Here is a 19538-nt window from a genome sequence, read left to right on the forward strand (position 1 = left end):
GTTAATACGAAGGATGTAAAGTCTCCATTTTTTTTAATAGCTGAATAGTATTCCATGGTATACATATACCACAGCTTGTTAATCCATTCCTGGGTTGGTGGGCATTTAGGCTGTTTCCACATTTTGGCAATGGTAAATTGAGCTGCCATAAACAGTCTAGTACAAGTGTCCTTATGATAAAAGGATTTTTTTCCTTCTGGGTAGATGCCCAGTAATGGGATTGCAGGATCAAATGGGAGGTCTAGCTTGAGTGCTTTGAGGTTTCTCCATACTTCCTTCCAGAAAGGTTGTACTAGTTTGCAGTCCCACCAGCAGTGTAAAAGTGTTCCCTTCTCTCCACATCCACGCCAGCATCTGCAGTTTTGAGATTTTGTGATGTGGGCCATTCTCACTGGGGTTAGATGATATCTCAGGGTTGTTTTGATTTGCATTTCTCTAATATATAGAGATGATGAACATTTTTTCATATGTTTGTTAGCCATTCGTCTGTCATCGTTAGAGAAAGTTCTATTCATGTCTCTTGCCCATTGATATAAGGGATTGTTGGCTTTTTTCATGTGGATTAATTTGAGTTCTCTATAGATCCTGGTTATCAAGCTTTTGTCTGATTGAAAATATGCAAATATCCTTTCCCATTGTGTAGGTTGTCTCTTTGCTTTGGTTATTGTCTCCTTAGCTGTACAGAAGCTTTTCAGTTTAATGAAGTCCCATTTGTTTATTTTTGATGTTGTTGCAATTGCCATGGTGGTCTTCTTCATGAAGTCTTCCCCCAGGCCAATATCTTCCAGTGTTTTTCCTATGCTTTCTTTGAGGATTTTTATTGTTTCATGCCTTAAATTTAAGTCCTTTATCCATCTTGAATCAATTTTTGTGAGTGGGGAAAGGTGTGGGTCCAGTTTCAGTCTTTTACATGTAGACATCCAGTTCTCCCAACACCATTTATTGAATAGGGAGTCTTTCCCCCAAGGTAAGTTCTTGTTTGGTTTATCAAAGATTAGGTGGTTGTAAGATGTTAGTTTCATTTCTTGGTGTTCAATTCGATTCCAAGTGTCTATGTCTCTGTTTTTGTGCCAGTACCATGCTGTCTTGACCACTATGGCTTTGTAGTACAGACTAAAATCTGGTATGCTGACGCCCCCAGCTTTATTTTTGTTACTAAGAACTGCCTTAGCTATACGGGGTTTTTTCCGGTTCCATACAAAACGCAGAATCATTTTTTCCAAATCTTGAAAGTACGATGTAGGTACTTTGATAGGAATGGCATTGAATATGTAGATTGCTTTGGGAAGTATAGACATTTTAACAATGTTGATTCTTCCCATCCATGAGCATGGTATGTTCTTCCATTTGTTAATATCCTCTGCTATTTCCTTTCTGAGGATTTCATAGTTTTCTTTATAGAGGTCCTTCACCTCCTTCGTTAGGTATATTCCTAGGTATTTCATTTTCTTTGAAACTATGGTGAAGGGAGTTGTGTCCTTAATTAGCTTCTCATCTTGACTCTTATTGGTGTATACAAAGGCTACTGACTTGTGGACATTGATTTTATATCCTGAAACATTACTGTATTTTTTGATGACTTCTAGGAGTCTTGTGGTTGAGTCTTTGGGGTTCTCTAAATATAAGATCATGTCGTCAGCAAAGAGGGAGAGTTTGACCTCCTCTCCTCCCATTTGGATTCCCTTTATTTCCTTGTCTTGCCTAATTGTATTGGCTAGAACTTCCAGCACTACGTTGAATAGTAAAGGTGACAGAGGACAACCTTGTCTGGTTCCAGTTCTAAGAGGAAAAGCTTTCAGTTTTACTCCATTCAGTAAAATATTGGCTGTGGGTTTGTCATAGATAGCTTCAATCAGTTTTAGAAATGTGCCACCTATGCCTATACTCTTCAGAGTTCTAATTAGATAAGGATGCTGGATTTTATCAAATGCTTTTTCTGCATCTATTGAGAGGATCATGTGATCTTTATTTTTGCCTCTGTTAATATGGTGGATAACGTTTATAGACTTGCGTATGTTAAACCAGCCTTGCATCCCTCACAGAAGATATTCTTATTTTATATCAGATTTTAACAAAATATTAATTATTGTTGGCCTAAGAGAAATCTTAGTTGCCATAATTGCTGTGGGCTAACACAAGTATGAAAGTTAGGCTTGAGTTCAAAATGATGGATTGGTGAGAATAAGAAAGTAGCCACTCTTGGGGCGGCGCCTGTGGCTCAGTGAGTAGGGTGCCGGCCCCATATGCCGAGGGTGGCGGGTTCAAACCCAGCCCCGGCCAAACTGCAACAAAAAAATAGCCGGGTACTGTGGCGGGCGCCCAGGAGCTGGAGGTTGCTGTGAGCTGTGTGATGCCACGGCACTCTACCAAGGGCCATAAAGTGAGACTCTGTCTCTACCAAAAAAAAAAAAAAAAGAAAGTAGCCACTCTTAGTAAGTTTCAAGAGGTTTTTACATAAAGGAAAATGTATCACATCTCGTATGTCTTTTCAGCATTTAACAAAAGAAGTTCCTGTAAGTCATTACTTCTCAAATGATTATGCTTAAGAACAATCAAAATAGTAAATACTCAAAACACTGGTAAGACTAGAAAAATATATTAGCAATTAAAAGACATTAAAAAAAATAAAAAAAACTCCCATTGGTTAACTACATTACTCCCAAAGGGTTGTCTATTGCATGTCTTATGTAAATGCTTTCATTTTCTGTAAGGTCTCCAATAAGAAAGCAATTATAATAAAACAAAAACAAGCCCATATGCCTATGATTTATTTACTCTGGTGAAAACATTCAAGTAACATGTCTGTATACATACAACAACACTTTTCTATTTCAAAATAGCGAATACAGCATTCTAAAGAAAGCTATGTACATGTCTCTTGAAATACAAGGCCTTTGAAAAAAAGGAGTAGCTCTAAAAAATTACTTAGCAATGTAACTAGTACATAATCTCATAGAGAACAGTTTCCCCAATACTTCTTCAACCATGGGTCTGATAAAGAAATGGTTACATTTTATGCTATATGATTAGGGCAAATCAGATTTTTTTTTTTTACTATTTTATTCATTTTTAAGTGTACAGTTTAGTAACGTTATGATACTGATCTTAAATTTCAGTTAAACACTAAATAAAAAGATAATAAATTCTATATAAAAAGACATTTATTCAAAACTATCACTTTGTCTCAAGAAAGTAAATATATGAAAGCTATTAAGCTATTAAGATCTCATTGATCATCTGGCTTCAAGATTCACTTAGCCACTGGTCAATTTTCCTTTACCATATATGACAATGAAAAATCTCACTCTTCCCGGAGAGTAAATAAAATCACAAAATCATCTCAGTCATTTATTATGTTGAAAATTTTCCCCTTAGAAGTTTCTCTAAAGGGCAAAAAGAGTAATTATTTGCAGATAATATACATAACTACCTGAAAAACCCAGGAGAATCAAATACAATGTTACTACTACTCACATTAACTTCAACATGTATTGAATATTTACTATGTGTTCTTCAAAAAGTTTTACAGTTATTCCTGTAATCCTTTTAACCACCCATAAGCCACTGCTATTCCTATTTTATCAATAAGAAAACTGAGGCACACAGAGACTGAACAACTTGCCTTACAATACGTAGCTAGTAAGTAATGAACCTAAGACAGAATCCTCACAGAGCAGGATTTTCAGAGCTCACTTTCTCAATCATCAAAAACTAATAAAGGAATTTTATTGTGGTAGTTGGTTATAAATTAACACACACACACACACACACAATTGTATAGATCAGTAAAAACCAACCTGAAAAATGAAATGAAAATGCCAGGTATTAATATGCAACAGTCAAAACACTGATTTGGACGCCTGTGGCGCTGGCCTCACATACCAGAGGTGGTGGGTTCAAACCCTGCCCCAGCCACAAAAACAAAACAAAACAAAACACTGATTTCATTGAGAAAGGCTGTGGAAGACCTTAACTAAGATGTCAGAATGGTCTATAAATCAATGGCAAATCAACTATGTAGTTCTGACACAGAATCAGCACAGTAAACAGAACAAGAATTTAGAAACAGGCCCTAGAATATATCAGACATGACTATGTATTAAAGGGAATATTTCCATTAGCTGTTAAGTTAATTGTCTAACTCAGGTATGAGCAAATAACAGCCTTCAGCAAATGCAGCACACTGCTTTCATAGGGTACGTGAACTAAAAATGGCTTTCACTTTATTGTCACATAAAGACCTATTATACATAATAGGTATTGATTTAATATAATATCCCTGATTTTGTCTCTAGGTCCGTACAACCTAAAATAATTACCAGCATACATGGTACTGGGACAACTGGATAACCTTGGTGAGGGCCAGGGGCGAGGGGAACTCCTAGGACCTTAACAATTCACACATTAAAGCAAAATATATTTCTAACAGACATAAGTTATATGTGGAGAATATAACATAAAAGTCCTGTAAGAAAGTAACTGGTAAAGGTCTTTCACAGGATGTTCTCAAAACCAGATACCATTAAAAAAAGATCAATAGATCACATTTAATAAACATGATAAATATGTATGTGCTATAAATACTATGAGCTAAACTGAAAATGAACAACTAGAAAAATATGTGTAACAAATGACAAGAGATTATTATCCTTAATCTATGGATAAGACTTCTCAACAGAAATAAGAAATGGCGCAAAAATAGGTACTCCACAAATATAAATGGCCAATAACTGTGGGAAAAGACAAATCAGTGTGTATGTAAAATTAGCCATGTTTTAATATATGTACATTAAAACAATAAGCTCTGTTCCCTATTAGCAAAGACTTTAGGTATTCTCAAGAGCATGGAGTATGTGATTAGAATAAAACCTGGTACAAACTTTATGGTGGAAAATATGCCAGTATGTTCAGAAGATTTAAATAGTCATGTACTTAATAAAAATATTTAAAGTAAAAACTCAAAATGTTAGCAGTAAATTATTACTGACTGATAAGATTATGGGTAATTTTTCTTTTCTTCTCCTCCTCATCTATATTTTCTATAATTTGTGTAATTTCCTTATAGTATTTTGTAATTAGAAAAAAGTAGTAGCATCACAGCAGCAGTTTTTGAGGTGGCTACTGTCTTATTACCTCAATTTTAAATTTCAAAATATTAAGGGGGTCCAAATGGGTTTGGTTACATGGTTTGCTTTTGTAATGGTGGAGTCATGGCTACACGTGTGCCCATCATCCAAATACTATTCACTGTTTTAGTTAGGTAAGTTTTTGCCCCTTTCCTCTTCTCTCCTCCCTTAATTTACAGACAAGGAAACTGAGGCTTGGAGAAGTTCTTGCAAAAAGGCAAAATCAGGATTCAAACACACATCTACATTGCTTGACAGTGCAAGTTTTTAATTCCTATGCCATACATACTACCTTCTTAATTGATGTTTTTTAAAAAAGTTTTGTGGAGCAACCAACTGGATTAGAACAGCCAACACATGTGCATATGGGAGTATATACACTAATTCTAATTTTAAAAATTTAGACATACAGCATTTCTGCTTTCTAAAGGAAACACTTCTTTGCCATTCATTCTCTATATTTCACTAACATTTTCTATCAAATTTAACTTTCACCATACAAACACAGCAACACATACAAGTTACAATTATATAATTTCTGCAGCAATACTACCAAAATAACACCCCAAATTCTTTATCTATAAGGTCAAAAATTAAACATAAAAACCTGTATAAGTAACAATTAAAGTGTAAGTCAGATCAGATAGCAAACAGCTAGAAGGGCAGTAAGATAACAGAAAATTAGGATAAAATCATTCCACAAGCTACTAAATTGCATATTAATTGTAAACAAAGCCACCACATACATAATTTGAAAAGAATCCTAATAATGCCACTGATAATTTGTTTTTAAAAACACAAAAATTTTCAAAGGGGGCAAAATACTAAAACTGGGAAACAAACAAACAAACAAACAAAAACAACTAAGGTCCCAAGTTAAACACAGGCAAAGCTGACTTGTGTGATTCTGAAAGCCCCACGCAAGAGATTTCCTCATGATCAGCTTCAAAGAAAAACTAGGGTGTTTATAAAATCCTCAGATATGTGATAAATTCTTTAAACATCAGTAAGAATCTCATTAGCTTAATTACTAGAGTAGAATGTTGTATAGAAATTAGATAGCAAAATTTATAAAGATTTGAAAGGGGGAAAAAAGTTGGGCAGGTAGATAGTAAAAGAATACATCTGGTTTGACTACAATGTATAGTATATAACCTAAAAGAACTTAATAGAATTTAAATAATTTTATTTGAAAATATTTTATAATTTGCTAATTATGACTTGGTTGTATTCTAAATCCTTTCATTCCAAGTGAAATTATTGAACTATTAGCCGTCTAACACACTTAATCACACCTTTTTATCATCTACCATATATATATAAATTTTTTTTTTTTGTAGAGACAGAGTCTCACTTTATTGCCTTCAGTAGAGTGCCATGATGTCACAGGACTCACAGCAACCTCTAGCTCTTGGGCTTCAGCGATTCTCCTGCCTCAGCCTCCCGAGCAGCTGGGACTACAGGCGCCCGCCACAACGCCCGGCTGTTTTTTGGTTGCAGTTCAGCCGGGGCTGGGTTTGACCCACCACCCTCAGTATATGGGGCCGGTGCCCTACTCACTGAGCCACAGGCGCCACCCCATCTACCGTATTTTTAATACAGTTCTTCAAAAATTTTTCATCCCTATAGCTGAACAGGATAAATACTTTATATCTGATATCTAGGCTCATAGCTAGAAAATTGCATGGTAAAAGTTTTACTGAAGCTTGCGAGTCTACCTTTAAATCTATGCAATCTATTTCCTATTCTATTTCTGCATTTAATATAAAAATAACAAGTTTTGTCTCATATTAAACAAAAAAACATGTTTACTCAATGTCTTTGAGCACTTCTACTGCTGGATTACCATATTCTAACTTGAGAATCCTAGGACATTTATGCTTCCCGTCAGAATGTGAGTTCACTGTTTCTGAATCCCCACGACCTAGTACTACCTGGTACTGTGCCTAAGACATAGTCACTGAGCCACGGACAGCACTCTGCAGTTCCTATGCTATTTTTCAGGAACACAGAAACAGACATACACTGCTGGGCAAACAAAATGTAACTGATTAACTTACATCTTTTTCTGACCGGTGTGGAAACATAGAAGATTGGCTGTAGTACATGTTTTCGTCATGGTAGTCACTGTCGACACCCTCTACAAACTTCTTTCTTGAAGCACCAAACATGCTGTTTGTCACCTAAACAAAAATATTACTTTTATTGACAGTAATATTTTGGAAAATGTTCGGATTTACCTTACTCTTATGTGGAAAACATAAAATAAAGGGAACACTGCTAAGAGACAGAATCGGTCAACTAAGGGCTAATGGGGCACCTGATGAAGTCCTAAATCTGACTATACCAATACCATGTTTGGGTTTTTTTCCCCCAAGCTGTAACAAACTCTGCAAAGCCTGTCTTATTCAAGTTCAGCTTCCTTAAAAAATTAAACATCATTCATTTACTCTTGAAAAATACAATTTTCAGACCCAAATATAATTTTGCCATACATAACAGATTTTTTTAAAAAACTGAGGTTTACTTAATCAAAATCTTCACATGCATCTTCAAAATTAGTGGCTTTGTCGTCACTACATCTATTTTTTTCAATTATCTGTTTTCCCAAGAATGTCATCTTTACTTAACAATCTAAGTTTACTGAGATACACCATTTTTTGAATCAGTATACAGTGGCGTACCAGAACTTTACTTCGAGCAACAAGTATCTACTTGTAGAACAGAAGGCCAATTTTCAGCCATCATGATTATTTATCATCTCAATTACATAACCTGCCTACCTTTTTGCTTTTTAAGTCTTTATAACATCCAACACTAGTAATTTAGAGCCCACACGAAAATAAACACAGTCATCCCTCAGTGTCTGGGGAGGATTTGTTCCAGGAATTCCTACCACAGACAGAAATATCCGCAGCTGCTCAAACCCCTTAGATAAAATGGGGTAATATTTGCATATAACCTATGCATATCCTTTCAACACTCTTTAACATCTCTAGATTTCTTATAATACCTAATACACTATAAATGCTTTGTAAATAGGTGTTATACTATATTGTTTAGAGAATTACAACAAGAAAAAATAATCTGTAATGCTTAGTACAGACAAAACCACACTTTCCCTCTACATATTTTCAATACATAGCTGGTTAAATTCACAGATACAGAACCCACAGATATGAAGGGTCAACCATAATTACTAAAATCTGTGCTTATTTTTGTCATTTTTCTTAAACATGACCTCTATAAAATTTCCAAGACCATTAACTAAAGTTATTTAAGATCAATATGTCTTTCTCCTAATAGCACCTTGAGTTTCAAAGTAATCAAATGCTAATGATAGAAGAGATATTTAAAAACTTGACGACAACTGAATCTTTTCACAAGTACAATTTTGGGTGAAAACATAAAATTTGGCATCTGTCTTGTATACTCATTAATAACTAAGGATATTTTCTTCAATTATAAATAAAAGATAATTTCCTTTATATCTCACATCCAAAAACATCTGTAGTCACTATTATTTATAAGTAGACCTGGCGAACTGATATGATGAAGACTTTGAAAGCCAAATTTTATGTTTAACTTTGTTTAAAACATCTATACTATTTAATAATTACTTTATATGTTAAGTTCCCTGTGAAATTTGTAGGAATCCTCTCTAATGAAGTCTGAGGAAAAGCTATTTTGTTAGGTTTGAACAGTCTAAGGACAGCTTAACCATTACCTTGCTGTATATTTTTAGATGTGGAACACAGAATGATATTGTAAAAGGGTCTACTGCTATATTAGGACATTAAGTACCTTTGGGCAAGGGCGCCAGTGAATCTCATGAAAGCTATTCTATAACCTGAATGTTATTTCAGACTAGGATCCCACATGTTTATCCACCAACTCCTTAGATAATCACTAGTAAGTGGAAAAAGTGTTTTTAAGAGAATATAATTGAGATTTTAAAACTCTGTACAAGTTAAAAACATATAGAAACTTATAGAACTTTTACTACTAACCCCTAATTCTAAGAAAGAACAAACATGGAAACACGCACGAAACGTATACAATGCAATAACATTCTAAGTGAATCTGAAATGAATTCAGGACATCTCTCATCAAATTTTACAAACATAAATTAATTCAAATGGATACAAAGTAAATTCTTCCTTTGCTAATGTTTGTATAACATTTATCACCAAAACCAATTACAGACTCCTAGAATTCCAACATTGAAATTAGCTGCACAAAATAAAAACCTTTGTCCTTAATTCCATGCAAAGAGGTTAAAATGCCTCAGACAAAGAAAAATATAAATACCAAAATATCTCAAGATTCAGTGTATGTGTGTGGGTATGAGAGAATGAAAGAACAAGAAAGAGGGAGAGAGAGAGAGAGAGAAAATATAAACATGCCAAACTTCACTTCTGCTTCGTGTTTCAACACAAATTACACATCATTGGGAATATTAATTATTCTTGTATGACTTCAGCAAAAATGTAGGAGTATAATACTCTGTTCCCCAAATGCAAGCCCCAGCCTGGGGATGGGAGGTAAGATAAAAAAATTCTGTTATATGGCAAAATCAGAAGAAAAAATGAGAAAAGTTTTTCATAAAGCTAGATTTATTAAATTTTAAAGAAGCCATCCACATAGAGTGATGAAATAGGATAGAAAAGTATTTTAGAAAAACCACAGAGGATAAAACTAGGAAGAAAACAATCAGAGAAATAAAGGAACTAACGAGCAAATACCTGTAGGAAGAGCATTCAGTTCAGAAGGTCAGTGAGACCCTCAGTGGGTGTCTCAGGCAGCATGAACTTAGTGATGAAGGTTAGGAAGTGCAGTCAGAGAGACTGGTGGGGCCAGATCATCTAGTACCCTTGCAGGCCTGAGGGACTTTGGATTTTATTCTGTGCGAAATGGAAGATCAAAAGAGGGTTTAAGGGAAGTTTAAGAATGACATTAATTTGACATATGTTTTTAAAAATAATTCTAGCTACTCTGAGGAATGGACTAAAGAGGAGATAAAAATGGAAACAGAAAAATGGGTTACGAAACCGGTGATAAATGATGGTAGCCTGGACTATCGTGGTAGTAGGAGCGGTAGTAAGCAGTGGTAGGATAAAGGATATACTTTGACAAACAGTGGATATGAAAGGATAGATGAATGCAGGGTGTAAAAGAGTAAGGTATTAACGTTTTTTTTCCTGGAAGGAAGTTAGGGTACCTAACAATCAATTTCTATCAGTTTCAAAGAAGAAACTGTCAACACTATACTGAAATACATTGAAATTATGGGTTATACCATGTATACTGAAGTCAATTTGGTAAATGGAAATTTTAAAAGCTATAGTCATGTGCCACATAGTGATGTTTCTGTCAATAATGGACTGAGGTAGTCCCATAGATTATAACTAACCTGAAAAATTCCTATCACCTACTGATACCTTGATAAGTCTACGTTAATGAGTGAATTTGTCTTTGTTTAAAACAAAAAGCTTAAAAGGTTAAAGAAAATTTAAAAAGTTTTTGAATAAAGTTTATAGAATAAAAGTATGCAAATATTTTTGTACAGCTGCACGAGTTTGTGTCTAAAGCTAAATGTTATTACAAAAGAATGAAAAAATTAAAATTTAAAAATTTAAGAAGTTATAGTAAGTTAATATTAATTTATTGAAAAAAGAAAAACTCCTTTTTGCAGTTTACCACAGACTAAGTGTACAATGTCTGTGAAGTCTACACAGTGTGCAGGGATGTCCCAGGTCTTCATGCTGTCTCATCACTCTCCAGCTAACTCACCCAAGACAACTTTTCTCCAGTTCCATCCATGGTAAGCACTTTATCTTATATTAGCTACAGAATTTTTTAAGAGTCTTTGCTGTGTACACTTATCTGCTTTTTTCAAGCAATCACTTCAAGGGCTTACACTTACTTTGTTAACTGACCACCTTTTCTCTCTCCTACCAGATTAAAAGAACAAGAAGCAGCACAGATTAAGATTTTACCAAAAAAGAATAAGACATCATATGCATGCAGCAAAAACACTTCTTAATTAAGCCTTTTTTGAACACAGACTGAAAATATTTAATCAAGACATTTCATTTTTCCTTTGATTCCATGTGAACTAAGCAGCATATTCTAAAAAGTACACAGACAACTTAGCTAAACCTCTCTACCAGCCTGACTCACCAAAAGGAGCTGGCCTCACAAAGTGGTAGAGAGAAAAGAATTAAATTGGGAGAAAGAAAAGAAGCACTAAGTTGGCTGGATTTTCCCAATACATTCCTTCTTCATTATTTAATTTGGACTAGCTACGAATTCCTAATGTTTCTAAATTCCTAATATTTAAATACAATATTTCAAAGCCAAGTGAAGTAAATCAGAATAAATACAGAAGTAGAACTTGCAAAACCCTCCCAATCTTCAGATAATCTAACCAACAGCTTCAGAGAAGACTGGCACAGTGCTGCATGATGCAAGTAGGGAACAGAAGAAATAAGAAGACAGCCTGGAACTTTTTAATGCTCAGGGAAACAAAACTAAGACACTACAAATGTAACATGAAAACACACACAAATAAATAGGAAAGGGTGAAAAACAGATATCCAAATAAGGACAATATTTGATTTTACACAAAATCCTTGTGTAAAGGATTTTACACAAATCCTGTGTAAAGGAACTAACTCTGATACCTTCATTGTTAATAATGTTGGCCAATGTCAGGCCAGACGAGATCCTATTCCCAGGGAACAGAAATACATCCAATGGCAGAGTGGTTAACACATATACATTAATTTCAAAATCTATCTCCAGTCTTAACTCAAGGTTCTAGTAGTGTATTTTAAGGTGCTGCTAAACATTTCTATCTGGGAAATACAATTTAATAAACTAAGTAATATTTAAAACTAATCTACTGAGTTACTTAATTTCATTCTGTACATCCATCAAGACTGTTCTGCACATCCTTTTTTCACCAGTAATTTTCATGTCTGTTTTCACCATTCTTCCTATACTTATCTTAGTTTAAACAGTGGACTAATTTTTGTGGTTTCCTGACTGGTCTCCCTTCACATTTCAATGAACATGCTCATAGTCTGCTACATGAATTATGCCAAAAACTGTGCTAATAAAGACAAAAGCCAAATAAGCAACAGTTTTGAGTCTTGAATGGGCTTACAATGTAGCTAGGACACAAACCTGTAAACAAATACAATATAGAAATCTGTAGACAAATTTTAGAATACAAATTAAAAAATCTTAACCTGTGTAAGGGAAACAGACTGAAAGGTCTAAAGGTTTGGGCAAAGCCTTGATGTAAAAAAAGTAGGAGTATATATAGCAGGAAGCAGCAGCAAACTCTGGCATTAAAAGAAAGCACGGGCAAATAAATGCTCTGAGTGAGGGAGAGGAAGCCCTGGAAACAACAAAACTCTCATATGTCCAACAGGGAGGGGTCTGGATGAAAAGTGCTAGGTGAAGAAAGTGGGCGGGACCCTTAGTGCCAGATTAATTAGGCACCAAGTATTGGCAGGGAAACCAGGCCTGAAAGGAAGTGATGAACTAAAGACTTCCTGCTACTAATACTTGATTACACTACACTGATTCTTTCACTCTCCTGTTCTCGTATCTCTGGTCAACTTTTCCAGCACAGAGAATACAACTCAAGATTCCCATGATCGTGTCTCTGACATAACTTCACAGCAGTAATGATCTTAAAACCCAACACAAATCTATGCATCAGTGTAACGGTAACCTCTCAAAAATGCCATCTGTAATCCCCATGATTTTCAAAAATTAAAACCCAAGCTGATCAAACCAACCCTGTATCAGGTCTTTATTAAGCTATTCTTATTCCCTTCAATTCTACTCTCCCACATCAAAGTGATTTTTACTTTATTTATTTTTTTGTGATTTTTGGCCGGGGCTGGGTTTGAACCCGCCACCTCCGGCATATGGGACCGGCGCCCTACTCCCTGAGCCACAGGTGCCACCCTCAAAGTGATTTTTGAAAGTAAAAATTTCTTATCTTCATAGCCTTGCTGATCAAAGTTCCTCAACAGCACTCCTAAATCAACATTAAGGCTTCTGAGGACTGGGCAGCCTTTCTTGCGTTCTCTCTCTTCGTAGCCTTCCTGCCTTCAGCATTCACACTCTTTTCGGCACCTCAGACACGCAGACGCAAGTCATCTCCTGCCTGTGAGCCTGACGCTGACACCAGTGCCTGAAACTTCCATACTATCTTAGGGCTCCTATTCTACATGGTCATTGAAAATACTTTCTTGTGGGCGGCGCCTGTGGCTCAAGGAGTAGGGCGCCAGTCCCATATGCCGGAGGTGGCGGGTTCAAACCCAGCCTTGGCCAAAAACCAAAAAAAAAAAAAAGAAAATACTTTCTTGTAACTATAATTACATAATAAATAATGATGTTACTCCTGACCACTTTCTACACTCTTAATGCTTTAACATTTATTTTTTTATTTAATCATCATGATACCACTAGGAGGTAAGAATAATTACTATCCCTATTTTGTAGTTGAGAAAACTAAGGACCCTAACAGTTAGGTACTTTGCCCAAGGTTATGTATTTGATAAAGGGAAGGGTTTTGACGCAGACAGTAATCTGCAAGAGTCTCCCTCAAATATACAACAAATAATTTAATGTGTTTTTCTTCCTGAACTGCAAAAGCAAAAGCAATAAGGAATCAAAAAAAGGAGGAGGGGAGAGAAGATCCTTACTTTGTGGTTAAAATGGTGAGAAGTAGGGTATGCCACCACAATCAAATACTTGTGTCGAAAAGATGACTTTGAGACAAGAACAAGGATGGACTAACTTAGGGTATGTGAGACAAAGGCCAGCCTCTGAAAGATTGATCCTATCTATTCTAGAGAAAGCTACATTAATTTTATAATAAAATTATGATTAATGGAATAGTATTACACCAATGAAAAAGCTGACTGTTAACTAAGGTTAAGTTTCAGATGAGTATTAAAGAAATATTAAAAATTACACATACTATTTCCATATTCCAAAAATACTAGCATTTTTAAATACTTTCTAAAAGTAGCAAACATAATTTAAGCTTTTGAGTTAATTAGAATGATTATAACCAAACTCTAAATTTCATTACAAAATTCTAATGCAGATATTGTATTAATAGCCTTAAATATATAAAATACATCTAGAAATTGGGTTAAAAAACAAGAGAAATCCCTAATAGCAACCTTTTCTTGTGTATTATCTCTTTAATGAAGCAAGGAGCTTTACTGGTAACAAGCTGATACAAGTGTCCCATTATAAAATCAATTTTCCCACAACATTAAAAACAGCTGTATTAAAGAATTTTCACTGCTTTATAGACACTAAATTTTCACTCCTAGCCACAGAGTTTGCACTCAACTTGTATTATTAAGGATAAAGAGTGCTAACTGCAGGTCACACAGTGCCTGAAAGGGGAGAGAAACTGGTTCTTTCTTACTGTTTTCCAAGTGGAGATGTAATTTATTTTAATTGCTGAATAAAGAATCTGACTTCTTACTTTCCCTCTCAATTACATCCACCGTATCAGCAAACACTTCAGACACATACATGCACAAGTTCTTTCTTGTCTATATAAAGTAGGCAGAAACTAACTACTAAAAATCACAGCAGGCTTAGCACTCGTAGGACAGTGGTTATGGCACCAGCCACATACACCGAGGGTGGCAGGTTTGAACCCGGCCTGGGCCAGCTAAATGACAATGACAACTGCAACCAAGAAATAGCCAGGCGTTGTGGTGGGCACCTGTAGTCCCAGCTACTCGGGAGGCTGAAGCAAGAGAATCACTTAAGCCCAAGAGTTGGAGGTTGCTGTGAGCTGTGATGCCACAGCACTCTATTAAGGGCGACATAGTGAGACTCTGTCTCAAAAAATAAATAAAAAAAGAAAAGAAAAGAGAAAGAAAGAAAATCACAGCAAATTGCCATTAACACTTTTCTGCCTTAGCCAATCAACATTAGAAACCAATAACGAGGAGCAAGAATATCTGAGGACGAGACTGCCCAAATTCTATGGAAGTGAAATATTTCCATATTAAATATTACAATGCTACAGTACAAACTGGAAATATCTGTAACCCAAGATACTTTTGTTTCATTAGCTATTTTTTTATAATAGAATTTGGACTGCCTATCCTGCTTCACAACTTTGTAAGTAATTCTAAATTTATTTAATCCCTGAAAAACACTAAAAGAAAGGGGCTTACATAAAGGAAAGAAAGGCATATATACTTATATTGAATTAAAAAAATCAGCTTCTCAAAGTACAAAAGACCTTAATAGCTGGAACTCTTCTTTTAAAAAGAACAAATGTTCTCTTTCTCTTCATACAAGAAAAATACTACTTAAGGTCCTTCTAGTTCTGGAATACTATGGCTTATTATTTCTAATAAAATAAACGTATAATGAATACTTCATGAAATCTGCTTAGGATGGATCTAAGAAAAGGTTTAGACAAATCTTAATGTCCAGAATTTCTAATTCATTAAATTAAATCAAAAGCATGAAAATAAAAGCAATTTATTTCATAGTTTTAGCAAATGCAGATACCTGATAAAAGCGCTGGTGAATATTACAATTAATATACAGACGCACAGAAACCGTATGACTGGTTGGAAATGTGCTTTAGCAGAAAGCTAGGGACCTATATAAATATTTCCCACAATTATTATTTTGGAGAGTGGGTAAATATCCTGACAGAGTCCTCTGCAAGAGTTACAGAAATACTAGATATATTTCTGTACATTTTTGGAGGGCTCACCCCCAAAATGGGGTGGCCTATATCTTAAAGAAAGATGGAGAGGCAGGAGGCTAGGGACTGGGGGCTAGTGAGAAACCTATCACTCTTTCCTAATCCAAAAATAGTTTACCAAAATCTGGTATCTGAAGTTGCTTTGCTCCAATGGTATTTCAAAAAATCATGTACATTATCCCTTAATATATACCCCCCAAATCTATAAATTCTCTGAAAAGTATTACCAAAATGTCTATAAATGGCTCTGTGAGTTTGATCTAAGGAGAATATGTGGTACATGCTTTGACTAAACAGATTTAATGGTTTTCTAAACACTTAAAATCTACACAATATGTCACCAATATAGAAGCTTTAAAGATAATTTATCATCCTAAAACCAAAACTCAAATCATTCAAAAAAGTACTAATCTACAGGAAAAAAGTATACAGTCCTATACCAGCTGAAGAACCAACCGTAATTAATACCTCTTAAGAGCAGTAAGACGTTAAGAGTTGACAACTCATACAAATATACTAGAGCCAAAAATTAAGTAGGTAGTACTTTATCTTTAAATTTAGGGCACAAAATTATAAAATACAAGAAAAAAAGCTACATAGAAATAGGAAATCTCTAAGTTTATGATAGAAAACAAATCCTCTCAGCATAAAGAAAATAGTGTAACGAGGGCAAATATTTTAAACCAATCCTTAAAGGGGGGTAGATAAGGATGCATCTCATCTAACGAACAGAGGCAGGAAAGGGATGTGAATATAGATGGAGAAAACACCGGACCTATGATCTAAGTTGCTAGGGGAGAGGTTACTTCTACCAGGCTCTAAGTACTTCAAAAAAAAAAAAAAAAAACCTCTGCAACTTAAAGAGAGGAAAAAAGGGAGATAAACTGCTAAAGTGTCTGCCTTTTGAAGACCTATTTTGAGACATGAAATGGCAAATACTTAGTGTCCCAATCTCTTCTAAGCCATGCCTACTGTCTCTGAAGAAATGTTTGCAATCATAAGCCATATATATATATGGCTTTTTTTTTTTTTTGGAGACAGTCTCACTAGGTCACCCTTGGTAGAGTGCAGAGGCGTCACAACTCACAGCAACCCCAAACTCTTAGGCTTTAAACAATTCTCTTGCCTCAGCCTCCCAAGCAGCTGGAACTACAGGCGTCCACCAACACCTGGCTTTTTTTTTTTCTTTTTAAAGAGACAAGGTCTTGCTCTGGCTCAGGCTGGTCTTGAACTCATGAGCTCAAGCAATCCACCTGCCTCTGCCTCCCAGAGTGCTAAGATTACAGGCATTAGCCACTGTGCCCAGTCAATCATATGCCATATTAAGGGTATGTTTTTCTTGGGGTTAATTCTGAAAGTCTTTCTACATCCAAAATTTATAACTAACATGAATATGAAATAAATAGAACAGATCTGGGAGAATGAAAGAAATAATTTTTGAAAAGAAGCAAGAAAGTAGTAAAAGGTAGTGAAAACCCAGAGCTACTTTTCTACAGAATTATTTCTAAAAAAAAAAAAAATCATTCAATGAGTAACAAGAAAACCATATAATATGTAGATCCTGATTGTCAGTGCAAGGAAGACAAGCAGAGAATGCTGGAGGTGTTGGCATTTTTCTTTCTCTTTCACATAAATAGAGGATTTGGTGAATTTATTAAGTTACTCGACAAATTACGTACTGAACCATATAAGCAGATACTGTGCCTTCACTGTCTGCATACTTCTTTTTGTTAACCTCAAATCCAGAGATTGGTAATCCAGTCAACACTTAGAAAAATATGTTGGAAGTTTCTATTCCTGTAGAGATTAAAAATATTTCTACCTGTGTAAAACCTACATAAGAGAACAACATGTCTAAAGCCAGTGGAAGGAAAGAAAACCTGCCTCCTTCTGGGACCAAGTTACATACAGCAAAATTAAATATCTGGGGATTTATTCCTTCTCCAACTTTTCTCCTTAACTGGGTTTTCTGATCCTGCTATACACTGCAGAGAATATAAAGTTTTTAAAATAACCTTCCTTTGCATTATAATGTTAACGGTTTAGTCACTTAAAGGTTTTTCATATCTAACAAGATTTAAAAAGATTTCTTAGAACCCTAAACTTTTCATTTAATAATTTATTAGACAGTTTTATGAGAAAAATAATTTATAAGGAACATTATATTTCTAACCTAACAAAATGACTCATTGGTAAAACAGCCCAACACCCACCCTTAAATACTAACGACAGGACCATTTCTCCCCCAACTTTTCCCACCACATACTTACCTGTGCAACTTCTTTCAACATTTGCTACTCTGGGTATTGGAAAGCTCAGAGCTGGAGGCTGAAGTGAAGAAGGAAAGGTTGGAGGGTGAGCCATGGAACCAGCCCCACACTAGGAGCTCCCCCTGAGATATTATAGCAGGGTTGACACCATAGCTCTGAAGTTCAAACTCCAGCAAACGATAAGAAAGGAATCCGACCAGAACATGATAAACGATGGGATTCTTCTGCTCTTTGAAAAATAAGGAAACCATGCTAAAAAGATCTGAATGTCCAGTTTCAACAGTTTGACTCCCTGTTCACTTTTTCATTATTCCCCAAACTCAGAATCATCTTTCAGACTGATTCAAAAGTTCTAATTTTTAAAAAAGGCAGTGTTCTATGTAAACTTGCACACTTTTTCAGAAAACGCAAGGATAGGGCTTACCTGGGCATCATGAAAACGTGTAAGACAACAGGTTGAAATTCTTTGTCTATCTGCCCCTTGTATACCCTCTTGCTCTCCTCAGTACTCAACATGAAACCTAAGGCGCTCCTCTATTTAACGCCATCAACCAGGAGAATGAAAGATCCAACTATACAGATGTACTTAAACTCCTAGAAGTGGATCAGTGAACTTTTAAAAACTAGAAATAATGGTGTAAGTATATTCTTTGTGAGAAAATAAAGACCCCCCCCTTATTAACTTACAATAACTTGGCACTTCGATCAAACTAGATGATAAAGAAAAAACTTTAAAGATTTAAAAAAAATCAATCTGAATATAGGACTTACATGAAATATGCAACTTATATGCTTTTATAAAAATGTGAATTTTTGATATATAAAAATGAATTATTGATTGAGCTGAAGAAAACCAGATTCTATTATAAGTACTAAAACTAACAAAAATAGATGCTTAATCATTTCAAGACAACCTCTATGCCATAGTATAGCAGATACTATTGAAGGTTTAAAAAACACACAGGGGTATCAGAATCCTGAATTATATTATAGAAAGCAATTAAAAATCAAAAGTTTCCTTCAGCGAGGGAACACAGGGCCTTTAATATTTTAAAGTTCTAAACACCTTGCCACATAAATTAATTCAATAATTATTGAGTAAGCATCTATTATATGTACAAAGTACTAGATGTTAGATATTATACTTTCTACTCTGACACACCTTACCTCTGATGCTCAGAATAAAGGAACATCATAAATCAAAGGAAGTAGAGAGAAAATACATTTACAACGCATTGTAATAACTGGCACCATTACCAAGGCCTCCAAGGACCTTGTCTATTCTTTGTCACCCTCATCTACTCTCCTTAGCATTCTCTCCCCTTCCCTACTGGTGTCCTTGCGGTTCTCAGACACATCAGG

General features: G+C 35.2%; 1 protein-coding gene across 3 annotated transcripts in view; it reads right to left on the reverse strand.

Annotated features, from left to right (window-relative positions):
* CNOT2 (CCR4-NOT transcription complex subunit 2) overlaps window positions 1-19538 on the reverse strand; it is a 112730-nt gene that overhangs the window by 42019 nt on the left and 51173 nt on the right. For all 3 annotated transcript variants that reach the window (XM_053582860.1, XM_053582858.1, XM_053582859.1), the window contains one exon: window positions 7187-7309. In XM_053582860.1, coding sequence (XP_053438835.1) covers window positions 7187-7297 — 111 coding nt within the window. In that variant the 5' untranslated portion in view covers window positions 7298-7309. The remainder of the gene's footprint in view (window positions 1-7186; window positions 7310-19538) is intronic.

Source organism: Nycticebus coucang, chromosome 3 (assembly GCF_027406575.1).
Source record: "Nycticebus coucang isolate mNycCou1 chromosome 3, mNycCou1.pri, whole genome shotgun sequence".
Lineage (NCBI taxonomy): Eukaryota > Metazoa > Chordata > Mammalia > Primates > Lorisidae > Nycticebus > Nycticebus coucang.